Here is a 17,789-nt window from a genome sequence, read left to right as displayed (position 1 = left end):
TGGTATTGCTACCCTTACTTTTGCGCTGCCTTCAGAGCTGGGCGATGGAGAGTGGCATCTATTGGCTGAGCACCCAGCTCTGAAGGCAGCGCTCCGCCAGCAGCAGCACAGAAGTAAGGGTGGCAAAACCATACCATACCAGCTCTGAAGACAGAGCCACCGTCAGCAGTAGCGCAGAAGTAAAGATGGCATGGTATGGTATTGCCAGCCTTACTTCTGTGCTGCTGCCTTCAGAACTGTGTGGCAAGGAGAGTGGCAGCTGCTGACTGAGGACCCAGCTCTGCATGCATCAGCCTAGAAGTAAGGGTGGCAATACCATACCATGCCATCCTTACTTCTGCGCTGTTGCTGGTGGTGGCTATGCTTTCAGAGCTTGGCTCCTGGCCAGCAGCTGCCGCTCTCCAGCTGCCCACTCTGAAGGCAGCGCCACTGCCAGCAGCAGCACAGAAATAAGGGTAGCAGTACCGCAACCCCCCTTACAATATGTTTGCAACCCCCCCCCCACAAATAACCTTGCGATCCCCCCACAAATCCTTTTTGGGTCAGAACCCCTACAATTACACCACCATGGAATTTCAGATTTAAATAGCTGAAATCATGAAATTTACCATTTTTAAAATCCTATGACTGTGAAATTGACCAAAATGGACAGTGACTTTGGTAGGGCCCTAATCATGGTATAGATCTATAAATGGCTGCTGTAGGTGGTAATATGCGGTCATTGGGTGTTGTAAAAAGTGTTTTGTGTTTCTTAACTCAGCTTTGGCTGTTTGCAGTGTTGGGTTAATCTGTCGTTCTAAATTAAATGCCTTTTTTTGTCTTCTGTGTTTTTTAATACACAGGACCTTCGCTAGAACATGGGGTTTTGGATCCATGTGTGGTCCCGCGTTAACGCGGGGACTGCGTTACCATGGATTCCAATGAAGGTAATTAAATTTGGGATCCATGCACGGTCCCACACTATAAGCAAATTTGCACTATATAGACACATGTTCTAGCAAGGGTCCGCTGTATTATCATTTTGACTAGTGAAGTAGCTCTAATGAGCTCATTTGTTTATCTTTAGAGAGCTCTAAAAGTTGGGATGTGTTCTTCAAAATACAAGTTGGTTAGGTTAGGAAGTGAGAAACGTATTTGGTAAAGTACTGAGCCTTGCTGCTGGTAGGAATTGATTGAGTTAATAATGTATTTTTAACTTTGTATCTTAAGTTTCACTTCTGAATTTGTGATTTCTGCTCTTCCGTTTCCATCTTCAAATGTAAAGACAATTCAGACTCATTTCTTAAAATGCAGTTTTAATGCCAACATGTGTTTCTACTTCTACACTACTAGGTTGGCTGCAATCCTAATGAAGATGTAGCTATTTTTGCAGTAGATTCCTTAAGGCAGTTATCAATGAAATTCTTAGAAAAAGGAGAACTTGCTAATTTCCGATTCCAGAAGGATTTCTTAAGGCCGTTTGAACACATAATGAAGAGAAACAGGTAATTATGCAGTTAGCTGAATCACTTAGGAACATAACCACCAGCTTTTGGAATCAGTTATTTTGTTTGAATTGCTTCTGTAAAATGAAATTGGTCCTTAGAAAAGTTCTGTTTTTTAATCAGTACAGTAGCTTCAGTTACTATTTATTAACATTTTGTTTATAATTTAGGTCTCCTACCATTCGAGACATGGTTGTACGATGCATAGCACAGATGGTAAACTCTCAAGCTGCCAACATTCGCTCAGGTTGGAAGAATATATTTTCAGTGTTTCATTTGGCTGCATCAGATCAGGATGAAAGTATAGTGGAACTTGCATTTCAAACTACAGGGCACATTGTCAGTAAGTACTGATGCATAATTTACAGATATCACTACAGGGTATGTGGAAGCAAATGAACAGCTCATTGTTCTTTTCAGTTTGCTCTAATTTAATTATTTGCCTAGCAGAACTCTCCTAAATGCATGTTAAAACAATATTTCTGGTTTTACTGCTTTTTTAAAAAATTTGTAGTTCACTGAGAATATATACTTCAAAAAGTAATAAAGTAACATGTTTGTCATTTGTCTTTGTACTCTACACATAAGTTTTATAATAGAGCTATAAACATTTATTCTAGACTGAAAAGTCAACTATTGAGAGACAATGAATTTTTTAAACAAGTTATACTTTTTCATTTTTGATTGTGAATTTAAGTTTTTAAGATGTATTTCTTCAAGTATGTTGCATAATCGCATTACCTGCACACCTTCCCTTTGTTCTCTGAGTTCTGGCCTAGGGCTCTGTCTTAAAAGAAGGAAGTGAGGCAGTTGGGATTGTATGATCTTTTATGGTATTGGCTCTAAGCTTTCAATGCCAAAAGGGATCTCTTGTGCAGCCACAACAGGCAGTCTTTCAAGGAAGTTCTCAAAGCTCTGTGATTCACTACTCAAGTGTGAATATGTAAAGCCAATACAATTGAACCACAAATATGGGGTGGGGGGGGGGAAAGGCCTACAACTGATTCCTGATGCTGTAGCCTGTCCTGGGAGATGCTGTTCAGCTCTTAGTAAAAATGTGTTTAAATATAGATAGTGCTAAATATCAAGCCTCAACTCATTTAATTGTGGGCTTTCATTGCTTTAGAAGTCTACATCAGTGAATGGGTGTGAAATTAAAATATACACCTCTACCCCGATATAACGCGACCCGATAGAATGTGGGTTCGCATACAACACGGTAAAGCTCTGACATGCTGTTCTGAGCAGCATGTTAAGGGTGTTGGGCCAGGCCGGAGCTGAGGGATTTGATAAGGGACAGAGGGTCTCGGGGGCGCCCAGGGTCTGGGGGGCAGGAGCTGTGAGAGGGCACTTTTGGGGGCCCCGCAGTCCCAGAGTGGCCCGGGGAATTAGTGGGGGGCCGGGAGCAGCCTGCTCGGCTTCCCTCGCCCCAGCCGTGTCGCTCGGGGAACAGGACTTGGGGGAAGGGATCCCCCCCACCCCCGCACTCACCAGCAGTGGCGGAAGCGGAGCAGCCTGGCCCCAGCCTGATCCACTCCACCAGCTTCTAGCCGCAGCGCTCCGCTTCCCGCCATATGTGAGTATGGGGGCCGTCCTTTCCCCAACCTCCCTGCACTCACCGGCGGGAGCGGAGCGCCACGGCTGGGAGCTGGCAGAGTGGAGCAGGCTGGGACTGCGTCGCTCCGCTTCCCACCGCCGGTTAGTGCGGAGGGCATCCTTTCCCCAACCTCACCGGCGGCAGGAAGCGGAGCAGCCCAGCCCCAGCCCCTGCCAGCTCCACTCCACCAGCTCCCAGCTGTGGTGCTCCACTTCCCACTGCAGGTGAGTGCAGGACCTTTCTCCAGCCACCCCCCAGTGACACGGCTGGGGCTGGGGCAAGGAAAGCGGAGCAGGCTGGGGTTGCGTCGCTCCGCTTCCCGCTGCAGGGGGGGGCGGGGGCATCCTTTCCCCAACCTCTCCGCACTCACCAACGGTGGGAAGCAGAGCACCGTGGCTGGGAGCCGGCAGGTTGGAGCAGACGGGCCGGGCTGCTCCGCTTCCCGCCGCTGCTAGTGAGTGGCTGTCAGGGGGCGGGGAGGGGTGGATAGGGGTTGGAGCAGTCAGAGGACAGGGGGGTTGGGTAGGGGGTGGAATCCTGGGGGTGATTAGGGATGGGGGTCTGTGGAGGGGGTGGTCAGGGAACAAGGAACGGGGGGTGGGCAAAGCAAGTTTGATATAACACGGTCTCACCTGTAATGCGGTGAGATTTTTTTGTCTCCCGAGGACAGCGTTCTATCGGGGTAGAGGTGTATTATAAAAATACAGTGCCCTCTGTATGAATTCTTAACAGAATATTTTTGGTTTTTGTAATAATTACACATTTAACAGAACCAAGCAGTGACACAAATCTGTTCAGCCATTTCTATCGCTTTTGTCTTCCCTTTTTCCTATGCTAGATTTGCATCTTGGTTTTCTAAAAATTATTTTAGGGGACAATTGACATTTTGTTTGAAAATGTTTGAAGGACCCATGTGTTAATTTTAATATATATGTATTTTTTCCAGCAATTGTATTTGAAAAACACTTCCCAGCCACCATAGATTCTTTCCAGGATGCAGTAAAATGTTTGTCTGAATTTGCATGCAATGCAGCTTTTCCGGACACAAGCATGGAAGCAATCCGCCTCATTCGCCATTGTGCAAAATATGTATCAGACAGACCTCAGGTATAAACCATACTTTTTAAATTATAAGTGTTTAAATTAATAATACTTTCATTACATAAAAATGTGCAGTTGTACCAGCTTTAAATTCTACAAGGGACTTTAAAGTCCAGGAGAGGGCATGGGCTGCACGTTTGTTTATAAACATCTTGATGTAGGCTTTGAACAAGTTGCACTTTGTGTTGGTTAATTTTCTTGGGACCTTCAGTGAGAGCTGTTGGGGCTTGGAACTTCTCAGTATCTGTTCCTATGCAGGGAGCACCCTTTGCTAACATACCTATAGTGCAGGGGTCGGCAACTTTCAGCACGTGGCCCATCAGAGTAAGCTGTGGGAAGCAGTGGGCAACAGGGATGTGCTCGCCGCCACTTCCCGCAGCTTCCATTGGCCAGGAACAGCGAACTGTGGCTACTGGGAGCTGCAGGGGGCCGTGCCTGTGGACGGTCAACATAAACAAAATGTCTCGCGGCCTGTCAGCAGATTACCTTGATGGGCTGCATGCTGAAGGTTGCCGACCCCTGCTATAGTGGCATAGGTATAGGTGTCAATTAAAAAAAATACTATTATCCTCAAGGATGTCTCTATAGGACAGAATAGGAGACTGAGAGGTTAAATTAAAAGTTAAAAATGGTGGCTGAGTAGATCATCCAGGTGTTTCTTGCAAAATCTGTTTTTCATACCTTTTATAAGAATAGTTTTAAAAAACATTTAGTTTACCTTGACCACAGTATAGCTCCTAAGGTAGATTTTATTGCCATATTTTGTGGTATCATTTATAAACCTTAATACCAGATTGTAAAATATTGAATATAATTTTTCTAATATAATATCCATAATGGTACTTAAATTGTGCTTTATATAATACATTTACGCTAATATTATCTTAGTACTTCTACCTTCCGCCAAAATAAAGTAAGTTTATAACTTGTAAATGATACTGTGCTTCTGCTACATTAATCCTGTATTTGCTTCTCAAGGCTTTCAAGGAATACACAAGTGATGATATGAATGTAGCTCCTGAAGACAGGGTGTGGGTGAGAGGATGGTTCCCAATTCTCTTTGAGTTATCCTGTATCATCAATAGATGCAAATTAGATGTAAGAACCAGGTAACAATCAGTATTTGTAATTTAAATTTTCAAGTGGTTTGTTTTTCTTGTTTATGAGCCTTTAAAAAAATTTTTAAAACAGATGGAGGTAATTGTCTGTTGGCAAACATAACTGATCTGACTAAAATTGGTAACTTACATATTGGATTTAATTGCTGTCACTTTGGGAGGATAGGCAAGTGCTATAAATACATTTTAAACATGCTGAAACATTAATTTAAAAATATCTTTTGTTTTTTCTCTGAAGAAACTTTTGACTTAAGTTAGCTTTGTTACTTAAGTTGATGAAGATCCATTGAACATGGATACATGCTTTTAGAATTATCATACAATAGGTGAAATACTTGACATTATGATATGGGCTTCTGTTGTATGTCTGTTTCTCTCTTAAAGTCTGTGATAGTCAAACTCAGTGCTGTTTTTAGTGCCTGTTCAGTAAAAGTAAAACAGTAACTTTCCCTCCCTATGATAGAGGTTGTAAATTAGTCAGAATCATTCAGTTTTAATTTTGACACAGTAGGTCAACTGTGTAAACAATCAGTATGCCCTAAACTCTTGTTAAAATAGAAAATTAGTTAGGTTAATATGTCTTCCTAATATGTTTTTCCCCTGGCAGTTTTACACATTATTTTGTTGTTGTTAAACAAATGTAAACAAATAGTGTAATAACCAGATTTAATATTAATAGAAAATTATGACAAAATCCTATAGGAATCCTTTCTGGTTTCTGTTGAATACTTGAATTTGCATATTTTTTGGAGTATTTGCAAATTATGTTCTAGCCAGGGCAGATATTGTAATGGAGTCTGCAAATTGGTAATTGATTGCAGAAAGAGACTGAAAGGAAGAAAAGTTATACAGTACTTTCCCACACAAATCTAGTTGTTTTTCATTGAATGCTCTTCTGCCCTTGTAATGTGCTTTTTATTTTAATTGAAAATTTTAATGATGTATATGAAATGTTTGGATTTCCTTTTTCATAAAGGAAGTGTGTTTACAGTGTGTCAAATAATGAGAGAGAAAAGTAAACTATATTTTAGATTTTTGAGGTTAATTCTTCACTGTCACTAACAGGAAACAACTCAGATTCAAATGTAACAAAAAGTACATTTAGAATTCCAGTAACTGTAACAAACAACTTATACAAATGTATTTGGCAATTTATAATTCTATATACCTGTTATAAAGGCTGGGAAGGAAAACTGTAAAGCCAAATTTAGGCACAGCCCTAAAAATCAAGAAATGTTGAAAGAGATGCATGTATGTTTACTTGAAGGGCTCATTACTGGGATGCATTTAATTTTAATGTTCAGAATGTAAAATAGATGAAAGGAAGAGGGTTTGTAAATGAGTTAAATGAGTTGCTGCTGCTTGCAGCTAAAAGATGACCTGCACAGGAAGATGGAACTGTATGCAATGTATTGGTTCCTTCTAATGTATAAACACCTGGTATTTAAAATAAAGTACGCTTGTTTTTACATTTTTAAAGTATCAGAAATGTGAAGGCTTCTTTTCCATATTTGTGCTGTATGGCTTGTTGGAGGTCAAAGACGTTGACTGGAAATATTCCCAGCCCTTAATTAAAAGGGTGAGAGGTGGTGAATCTTTACTAGATACTTTCTTCTTAACTGTTTCTGGAATATTTTTACGTTAAATGTGTTACTAGAAAAGTTTTAAAAAATCTTAATAAAAATAACTTCCTCTCTCAATTAGATTTCATATGCATGGTGTCTCATGTCACAATATTCCCAGTTCACTAGACATCCTTAGTCTTTCGGGGGGGGGGGGGGGAAGAAGATGAGACCTGAATTTCTCAATTAAAAAAATAAGTAGAATCTTTTAAAAACTCTTGTCTGTTCTTACAGAGAATCAAAAAGGGCACAACCCAATTTTTTCTCTTTTACAAGTCACCTTGAATATTTCCTAGCTTCAGATAGCATTTGGAAAAGCTCACTTCCATTCATAATATTTTACTGTAAATTCTGACAAGTTACAGAAAACTATAAAGAGTTTATTCAGGTGAAATTTGTGCCCTCAGTTTTCTATCCCTTGAAATTAAACTTAAAAATTCTATTTAGTTTGAAGTGCTAATGAATGCTTGCTTTGTTTTCCAGGTGCCACTTTAATTTCTAAAAATATACTTTTTTAACCGGTTGACTTTACCACTAATTTTTTTAAATAAAAACAATGTATAGAATGTGTTTCATGCAGGTTTTGAATATTATTATTATTAGTGTAGCAGTGACACATCTGTGGCATATAGTGTTTCTTTTTATGGTTCCTCATACTTGTGTGGTTTTTTAATTGCAGGGGCTTAACAGTAATGTTTGAAATAATGAAAACATATGGCCATACGTATGAAAAACACTGGTGGCAGGATTTGTTTAGGATTGTCTTCAGGATATTTGACAACATGAAACTGCCAGAACAGCAGACAGAGGTATAAAAAAAAAAAAAAAAAAAAAAACGGGGGCGGAGGGAAGAGGTTGAGGGGGAGAGATTTTCATACGATTCACAGCTAGGGGGAAAAAATGTTCCTCACGCATAAAGCCACACCCATGTGTCTTGTGAATCGGAAAGTTCTAGCAACAAGTGAAGCAATCTTAATTGTATTACTGTTCTGTTGAACGTACTCAGGATCTTTCTTCTTATTTGTATTGTAAACCCCATCTGTATAGTGAGGGATGATAATTCCATGTACTAGGTTATAATAGTTTCTTATTTTGCATGTTGGAAGAATGGTTTAGGAATTGGTAATTGCAGGAAGAAAGATCAGACACAGGGGATATGGTTGAAGTAGGCCACAAATTTATTAACTGATGTCATCTGGGAACTATCCGTCAGTAACCCGTTCAGTGCAAGTCATCCTTCCTTTCATAATCTGCTCACCTGGTGGAGGGTATCTGTCACATGTTTCCAGTCCATTTCTGGGATCTCACTGCACAGCATGCATATGAAGTTTATAAGGGGCTGGGGAAAAAGAGGTTGAAACCTCTCCGTACCAGACTTCAGGAGCTCCTATCCCAGTCCTAGTTTCATTAGGGGAAACCTTCCTCTAGCTCCCAATTCCTGTTATCAGGGAACCAGACTCCCTATCGAATGAGTACCTGCACTGGACACCTGCCAAGTTGCAACTTCTAACCTACCCACTAGGTCCCTGAGCTGCTGTAGGGAAGGCAAAAAACTCTTCCTATGCTGGCCACTCTGGCAGTGAGAATAAAATTTCTTCCCCAATTTTAAAAAGGCAACTCATTCAACATCCGCAGCAGTTTCAAAACAACATGTCCTCCCCAAACACCAGGTGTGGGAGCTGTTGTTCTGGGCTGGGAGTGTGGGGTGCCCTCTCCTTTGGTACATGGGAACCACTGGGCTTCCAGTGCAACCCTCAAAGCAGCCAGTCAGCTAGGATGCTGCCCCCAGCAGTAATCCCACCTTTCAAATCCGTGAGAAAGCTGAGCTCCCATGAGCAGGATAAAGTGGAAAGATCCTGAAAGAAACCACAGAGCCCTCTTCTCCCTGGAGACCCAGGCAATATCCCTCCCCCACACATCTGAGGTGGTGGGGGGTGCCACTTGCTTTTAAAAGCATTAAAGAAAGATCATCTAAGTTCTGGTAATTTAGTGATTGATTATTTCATACATTTCAGCTGTGCCATATATTTTTTTATCCTAAAGTGGCAGATATAATAGGTTATAAATATGGTCAAGATATCAACTACTTTTGGAAAATACATAGAGTTAATTTGTGAAAGACCAGATTTTCTTTTTCTTTGTCAAATATTAAGATATAGGAAAGTTAGCTAATTGTGAGTGAGACTAAATTTATATTAGCATCCATTAATGATTTACATAATCTTTACATTGCTCTCAAATAGTAGCAAAAAGAAAGGGAGTTACTGTATGCTACAGTTATGATGTCAGGTACTCTTCACATTTACATTACTTAATTTCTCCTTGGGATCAGGTTTTCATGCTTTCTTCGTTTATGCTTTCTAATGCTATCAATGCGTTACTGAAGCTGATGCTCTTAACCTCACAGTAAGTAGGGTAAAAGTGGAGAGGCCTATTTTAGACCGGCCTATCTTCCAAATCCATGCAGCATTACATGTCGTTGTGGATAGTAGTTGCAATTTAGTTTAGGGATAGCAGTAGGGATTAAAAATAGAAATTAGGAAAGAGGTGCAGATGGAACAAGTACCCAATACCAGATGACCAGGAATTGCCTACAAGTTAAAATAAAACTTTCACGCATTCTTAATAAGATACATTTGAAACTTTACAGTAGTACACACCTTGCTATTTTTTCTCCTAGAAAGCTGAATGGATGACAACTACTTGCAATCATGCACTTTATGCAATATGTGATGTATTCACCCAGTATTTAGAAGTACTTAGTGATGTCCTTTTGGATGATATATTTGCACAGCTGTACTGGTGTGTGCAGCAAGGTAAGACTGTACCAAGTTGTATTAGACAATGCTAACATTTTATCCTGTTGGGTACAAACAAACAAATGCACTATTTTCTTTTCCAGACAATGAACAGCTAGCACGATCTGGTACCAACTGTTTGGAGAATGTCGTCATTCTAAATGGTGAAAAGTTTACCCTAGAAATCTGGGATAAAACGTGCAACTGCATGCTGGATATCTTCAAAACCACAATCCCCCATGCGTAAGAAAATTCCTCTTTTTATTGTAAAATTTGTATTCGCTGTTCTTTTTAGAAGATAATTTGGATAAGGGCTCCATGGTTTTAAATCAATTTCATTTTCTATGGGTGACCAAAAAGTTGGGATATTATATTTAATGTTTTTAATATTTTTTTTGCTTATTTGTCAAGAGAAGACTAAAAATAAATGGTCTTTTAGAACAGCAAATTGATTCAGAATAACAAGGGTATTCAGTGTACTTTTTCTATATATTGTAAATGTTAATCAACTGTTTTTTTTTAAAAAAACCTTTGAAATATAACATGGGAGGTTTTTTAACAGGAATTATTGAGGTCTAATCAATTTTTTAAAATTACAGCTTCACTGAGGAAGAATTGTATCTCCTGGTTTTATTCGCTTCTTCTCTTAGTCTTATTTATTGGTCAGTGGGCCTTTCCATTTTTTAAGTACACATGAAATAATCTAACAGGAGTTTTGCTATAAAATATGCTAAGTGAAGTGTATTAGAGTAAGCTTCTTAATTTGTCAGGGAAGCCAGATAGTTGGTTCATCATCTTCACACTTGCCCAATTTTAATCTGTTTACTTAAAAAACAAAAGCAAAAAAAAAAAGGGGGGGAGGAAGAATTAACAAAGTGTTCCTAGTGTGATGTATTAATCTCTTTGTGGCCTTTAACCTTTCACAACCCTCATATATTTGTCTTTCCTTGCTGTGTTATATCTTAATTCTGCCTGTAAGCTCCCTGGGGAAGGGTCTTGCCACGTCAGCTACAGTACACCATGCATGCTTATGGGGTGTGAAAAAATAGAAAATCACTGTCACTGTTGTTCAAGACTAAAATCCTCCAACCCCCAAGCTCCCTCCCAGAAGGTGCATCTATACTGTAGGCTTTTTTCGGCAGTGTGTAGTGTCCATATCTGTGTCACCCCTCAGCAGAGGTATAAATAGCAGTGTAGGTGGTGAGGCACAGCTTAGGTGACTAGAGTAAAGAAATGCCTGAAGGGTGTGGGTATGTACTTGAGTACATGCCTGCACGACTCCCTACTTGCCCAAGCCATGCCTCCACCTTTAAGCAGTGTAGTTTCCCACTGCTGGAGCCTTCCCTACCTCAGTGAAAGATGCCAACAGTGGGGAAAGGCTCTGCCAGTTCCCCACTGCTGGAGCCATTTCTCACCACAACAAAAGGTCCTGGCAGTGAAGAGCTGCTGAATCCTTCCCCCACAGCCTCCCTGCTTCCGGGGCCTTTCACTGACACGTGTAGCCACACACCACAATGTGGACATAGTGAGCTTTTCACGCCAGCACATAGCTAAACATACATTACACACCACCACCAGTGGGGTGTAGCGTAGACAAAGCCAGAGTGTGCAACTCCCTACCCATTCTGAAGTCTCACTGTCTCTGTCCTGACTCAGGTAACAGCACTGCTGGGGCTGCACATGACTGCTGGCTCCATATCTTTTTCTCCTTTCCATGGTGTGACTTCCTGATGTTACCTGGCCCAGTGGAGGGATTAGGAACTGATAGTGGGGGATCTGGGATGCATGTGGCATTCAGGCTGAAGTGCAGAGGGAATTGCAGCGAAGGGGGACTTTCTCCTCACAAATATCTCACTCTGCCCTGTCTTTAGTGGCTAGAAACCTCTTCAACACACCACCCAAAGCAACACAAAATCCACAGAAAGGTAGCCAGTTCCCAGATGTTTCAGGTTTAATTTAATAATACAACTCTTTGAGCTAAACCAATAATAAATTTCACACCCTATCAAAGCATCAGATTGTGTGTGGTGGTGAAGTGATGTGGATAACTGCTTGCTGAAGGCTGGAATGAAACCACCACTGTGTCTTTTGTTGGTGTGACCGAGAATGACATTTGAACCCATGTCGCCAGATGTGAAAAGCCAAGCACACTAACCCATTGTGCCAGCTACTATGTACATTTTTAATATGAACTTGTGCTAGCAGAATGTGTTAAGTCTTCATTTTCACCAAAGTGCTAAGCTCCTTCACTGTTCTGTGGATTCATACAATCAGACATTGGCTGCTCCGTAACAATTTCTGTTGTGGACTTCTTACGGTGGTTCTTTTGCATTGTCTACTAAGCATTTGCTTTTAAGACCTGCATAATGCTTCACAGTTTCCCTTTTGCTGACATTTATGGTATTTTGCTTCTTAGGCTGGACACATTTTCCATTAATATTGTGATTTTCTACCACATTTTCCATATGTTCCATTCTCTTTTTCCTGTCTGTCTTCTATCAGAGTTTCCTCAGGTTTTCAGTTTTCTTCTTGAGCTTTATAGGTTGAATTTTTTGTATTATCCCAAGCATCCCTCTGGTCTCATTTATATTCTGTGGGAGATGTGCAGCCTTTCCAGTGAAACATCATCTGCTTTATCAGTGTTTTTACATACAGTCTTCTGATCAGTATGTCGTCTGCCTCATCTTCCAGGGCATATGAGGACATTTACTTGGTACCCATCACTGTTACTGACAACCCTGATGCAACATGAAACTGCTCAAAATGACCTGTTCATTTTAGCCATGTCTTCTCAGCAAAATTTAAGACTTTCTAGAAGGGTTAGTGGAAATACTGACTCCATTTCCCTCAAAAATGAACTTTTCTTTGCAAACTCCTTGTTTTCATCCTGTTTTTCTGCTGTTTCTGTGCCCTTAAGCTACCTTATTTTTCTCCCTCCATGCCTGTGGCTTCCTTCCTCTTCCAATGGGAGCTGGGCCTTTTTGCTGTAGCTCTCTTGTGACCTGCAATGCAGTTTCTCTGCAGAGTCTCCTTTTCATGGAGTTCATATTTTTGTCCTATCTTTTTGTCTCTCTTCTCTTTGGGCTGGGGCTTTTCCTGCCCTCACAGCTGTACAAAGAGCCTCAGTTCTCTCCTCTTTCTATTCTACAGTGCAGCCCTGACAACACAGCTTGTTCTGAATGCTGCTCCAGTGCTTGGGGATGAGGAAAACAACCCCTCCTTGCTCTGAGTAACTTCACTTACTCTTTCTTCCTTTCTCCTTATTCTGACACTGTTTGTTGAAGTGCAGGCAGAAGCAAAGAGCGCAGAGGTATATATGGTTGCATCAAGGGCAAGGGCTTTATTACTAATAGCGTGGAAGTGGTTAGTTAATAAATTAGCATTTATTCCATGTGTAATGACTTCAGTATTAACTCTAGGTGCCTTCCAGCATACGAACTGGCTGCATTTGACCCAATGCCTTAAAAATAAGGGTATGACTAAAATGCAAGTGAAGGTGTGATTGCAACTCAGGTAGGTACCTTTAATCTTGCTAGCTCAGCTAAAACTAGCAGTGAAGAAGCCCACCCAGGCCCTCTGAGTACATAGTCATGTTGCTAGTTGGCACTGAAGCTGTGCTTCTGTAACTTCACTGCTAGTTTTAGCCATGTTAGCTGGATTAGAGCTAGGGAGGGTATGCCTACCCAAGCTGCAGTTATGTCTTGGATTCAGTGGAAACGTACCCTAAGACCCTGTATTCTGTTAGTAACCTTTGGACCAGTCAGCACTTTACCTCACACTATTTTTAATATTGGCAACTCGGTAAACCTCTTTTTATATGTTGTATTTTATATCCCTCTAAGTGTGAGAAACATTGTGATTGCTTCAAAAGTTATTTAATAGGTGAGTCTTCATACATGGTACTGGAATCTGCCAGTGCTTGACAGGCTCTCTTTGTCTATGTCTGTATTTGGAGCTGGGCGTGATATTCCCAGCTAGGCTAGACATACTCTCGCTAGCTCTCATCAAGCTATTTGCTAAAAATAGTAGTGTGGCCACTCTAACATGGGCAGTTGCAAGCAGTGGCACAGGCTAGTCCATCTGAGTACAAACCCGCCCAGATTCTGTGGACATGGATGTGTGGTGGCTAGTCCATGTTGCCGCTTGCCGGTGCCAGCGCTACTGTGGCTACATTACTCTTTTTGTATGCTAGCTCAATGAGCGCTAGTGAGAGACTGTTTACTCGAGCTGGGAATCCCATCGCTGGCTCCAAGTGTAGATGTACTCTTTGTTTTCAAAAGTGATTAAACAATCCTGAAATAATACTACTTGTCTTTCTTTGAGAAACTCTTTGCTGAGATAACTAAAATAATTACTGATCACTTTTGTGAAGAATCATGTGGGTAGCCGGGTAAAATTGGTGTCCTGGCATGCTTGCAAAGTTATTGCGTTATTAATTCAATATCTCAATTGCTTTTGTGGAAATCATTGCCCTACCTTTGCTCCTATACTTATGCAACATGGTGACAGTAGAAAAATCCTGCAATGAGCCCCACCAGGCATGTGCACACACTTCTGAGTAAGTCACAGGCATCAGATTCTGGTGCCCTGGATGGAAGTCGTCTTTGTTACAAATCAGAAGAAATAATACAATCTGTACAATATATAATGTTATTTTAGCTGAAGCCATACCCTCAGGTGTGCCAGAGCAGAGTTTGGCATAGCTGAGATTGATAGAGGCAAAATTGACCCTCCTCTTATCCTGGTACTGGCCAGGAGCTGGGAACTGGCTCCTGGCAAAAATTGGAACAGTCTAACTTCTGCAGGCACTTAATAGCTCCCTAAGGCCATTATGCCAGTGAGACTTGTTAAAGTGCAGCATGCTCTGGGCCCACTCTTTCCCACCTCCTTTCACAGGTAGTGATGGTGACTGGGTAGCATAAAACCAACTACATTGGCTTTAGCCAGCTCTATTCCAGAAGAGTTCCCAGCTACCCCTTTGTAACAACTTTTTGCCTGCTTTGTGTTGCCTGAAGACTTTTGTGACCGGGACTTTTGAGATCTGGGTTCAATTCCAAGCTCTTCCATAGACTTCTTATCCATTCTTGTCTTGTCAAATCATTTAGTCTCTCTGGATTTTAGTTCCAATTCTATTAAATAAGAAATGTTAGTATCCACTTCTCCGACCCTTTATCTGTCTTGCCTATTTAGGTAGTAATGCTCTCTGAAGACCTTACAATGTGCATGTACAACACCTGCCACAGTGGGGCCTGATCTCAGTTAGGAAACCTAGGCACTGCTGTAATACAAATAATTCACAAGGATATTCTTCAGTGTTTGCAAAGTGATTTGACATCTTAAGGTGGAGGTTAAGGAAGTGCAAAGTGTTACTGTCGCTTCTGCTCTGTATCAGTTATAAAGTTTACAAAGAACACCAGAGGTTTTTTTCTTTTTAAAGCTAAGAACTAAAGTAGTTATAGTTGGAAAAATGTGAAGTAAACATTTTTACTTTTATTTCTTGCGTATAACGGAAACAAACTATATTTCAAAAACAGTATTTAAATTATAGATTTCTGGAAGCATCTATTAAGAGTATATTTTTGCCTCCATTTTTTATTCATTTTTCATGCCTTTTATCAATTTAATTTCTAACAATACTAGACACAGGGCAACCATTGCATACGAATGTGTGTCTTGTATGTAAGTATCTAAATGTGTGATTTCTGTTTCAAAACTGCTGAGTGTGTGCTCTTTGTGTTTTCAAGGCTGTTGACTTGGCGACCGACAGGTGGAGAGGCTGGCCCTGTATCACCATCTGCTGTGAGAGAGAAACAGCTGGTATGTTTTGTAAAATGAGTTTTAATTTTTTTTTTAAAGCTCTCACGGGTTTGCCTTGAATATACATTGTTGTATGGAACAAGTAAAATGTGCTTAGTTTAGATCCAAATTTTGATGTGGTTTGGTTAGAAATGCTTTTCTAGATAATGTACTTTAAAAAAAACCAAAACATTCAGTTGCCAAGAAATAGTGTTTTTTCAGTCTGTTAACGCAGTGCTCGGACATTGTGTTGTGCAGAAGTAGGTAAGCTATATTCCAGTACATGTGCACGTTCCTGATAACCCCCATATATAGTGGTGTCCAGGCTCCTTGGACAATAATGTTGTCTTGATTTAATTTAAATGAGTACATTTATCTTTTTAGCTAGGCTAGCACAATAAAATCAATCACAGAAATCATTGCGCTTCAGTGATTGTTTAGGGTTTCTCACAGATTTTGTTTCATAATAAGAATATAAACTTTCATTTAAAAATAAATAAAGTTTGTAGCCCATCTAGTCTCAAAGCCTGGATGGTGTAAACTGACATGCTGTTGTTTCTTTGGATTTGCATACTTATGTGACTAAGGGCTTGAGTCCCATTAATTTCAATGGAACAGCTCATGCTTTTTAAATTAAGCATGTGGGTAAATCTTCATAGTACATGGGGGGCCTAAGACTCTGCATGGGTGAAAAGGTCCATCTATCTGGATGTCATTGCAGGATCAAGGTCCAGAACAGTAACACTAAGGTGTGAACTCCCTCCATTTCTCTTCATGGGGTCTAGTTATGAGAAAACACATATGTGAACTGTTCCATTTCTGGTTGTATTAGACCTCTAGCCAATACTCTCATTCAGTGTTATTAGATGTACTTGCCACATCCTGATGTGCGTGAAGTGCTTTGAACGTGAAAAGCACTATATAAAATGGTAGATGATGGCAATATTTTTGAACTTCCAGTCATTTGAAATTATTAGAAATAAAGCTGAAAGTTGTACAATATGTAAATAATTGAATATTGCACTGGATAGTCCTTGATCATTTGAATAAACTAAAAAGCTGCTGTTGTCCTTTTAAATGTTACAGTGATGTTTTATAAAAAGCCCAGAGTCTCAGGCTTTGTCTTCACTGCAAAAAAAAAAATGTGTGTTGATGTCAAGTTAGCTATCTCAATGTAAAACATGTACCTTTTTCAGTGAGGACGTAGCCTTAGATCCTGTGGTTTGGTTTGCTGGGGTTTGTGGATTTTCATGATCAATCAGCAGTTAAGTTTACTCTTTTTTTTTTTTTAAATAAAGCTGATTGACAGTTTTCCTGTGAGATAGGTAGGAAGTCTTATACCCATGTTTTCAGATGTATAATCTGAGAGACAGTAGTTGTGACTTGCCCAGTTTCGTGCAGTGAGCGAGGCATCAGCAAAAACTGGACATGAAATCCAGAAGTTCTGACTCCCATTCCTCCATAACCAGTAGAGCACTTTGCCTCCCTTTATTTTGTATCAGAACGGCCCTCTTGTCTTAGATTGTTCCTTAAAAGTGTTTTGAGTGCAACTGTCAGGGCCGGCTCCAGCATTTTTGCCGCCCCAAGTGGCGGGGGGAAGCCACAATCAGTACTTCTACCACCGCCACTTCATTCTTCGGCAGCAGGTCCTTCCCTCCGAGAGGGACTGAGGGACCTGCCGCCGCAGAGCCGGATGTGCTGCCCCTTTCCATTGGCCGCCCCAAGCACCTGCTTGCTGCACTGATGCCTGGAGCCGGCCCTGGTAACGGTGCTGGGTATTATACACAATAGTATAAAATCAAACATGCATTCATATAAAATGAGGAGAGGAGTTGTCCACTGTTTGAATACCCAATCCTGGTTACTATTATTGGTATGCTGTAATTGTTTATAAGTGTCCTATACTTAGATTTAAATCATCATAGTCTCAAATTGCATTTACTGTACAATAGACACTGGAAATATTTGCTTATTGAAAGGAATAATAATCACACGTCTATATAATGTACTTCGGCAGTTAATGATAGAATATTCATATTTCTATATTAAATTACATAATTTAATATTTCTACCTCTTCCCATGAGTACTTAAAAATGAAAGGCAGGGAGTAGTCTTAATGGTGATCAACAAATAGTGAAAAAATGAAATAAAATTCTTCAATTTAGTATGTAGAATACTCAACCCAGCAAGAATAAGGAAGCTATTCATATAATGTAGCCGCTTTTCTCTTTCAGGTCATCCCAAGTCATAGATCTTATCTGGTCAGTTCTTG

General features: G+C 40.5%; 1 protein-coding gene across 1 annotated transcript in view; it reads left to right on the top strand.

Moving 5' to 3' along the window:
- The window catches only part of ARFGEF1 (ADP ribosylation factor guanine nucleotide exchange factor 1), a 171,072-nt gene that overhangs the window by 140,986 nt on the left and 12,297 nt on the right, over positions 1–17,789 (top strand). Inside the window, exons 26-33 of the mRNA XM_039524399.1 lie at positions 1,333–1,484; positions 1,655–1,827; positions 4,028–4,188; positions 5,161–5,291; positions 7,602–7,731; positions 9,603–9,738; positions 9,825–9,963; positions 15,465–15,537. Coding sequence (XP_039380333.1) covers positions 1,333–1,484; positions 1,655–1,827; positions 4,028–4,188; positions 5,161–5,291; positions 7,602–7,731; positions 9,603–9,738; positions 9,825–9,963; positions 15,465–15,537 — 1,095 coding nt within the window. The remainder of the gene's footprint in view (positions 1–1,332; positions 1,485–1,654; positions 1,828–4,027; positions 4,189–5,160; positions 5,292–7,601; positions 7,732–9,602; positions 9,739–9,824; positions 9,964–15,464; positions 15,538–17,789) is intronic.

The sequence above is a fragment of the Mauremys reevesii genome, linkage group 2 (genome assembly GCF_016161935.1).
Source record: "Mauremys reevesii isolate NIE-2019 linkage group 2, ASM1616193v1, whole genome shotgun sequence".
NCBI lineage: Eukaryota > Metazoa > Chordata > Testudines > Geoemydidae > Mauremys > Mauremys reevesii.
The sequence above is the reverse complement of the archived record's forward strand: the minus strand, read 5'-3'. Positions and strand labels throughout refer to the sequence as shown.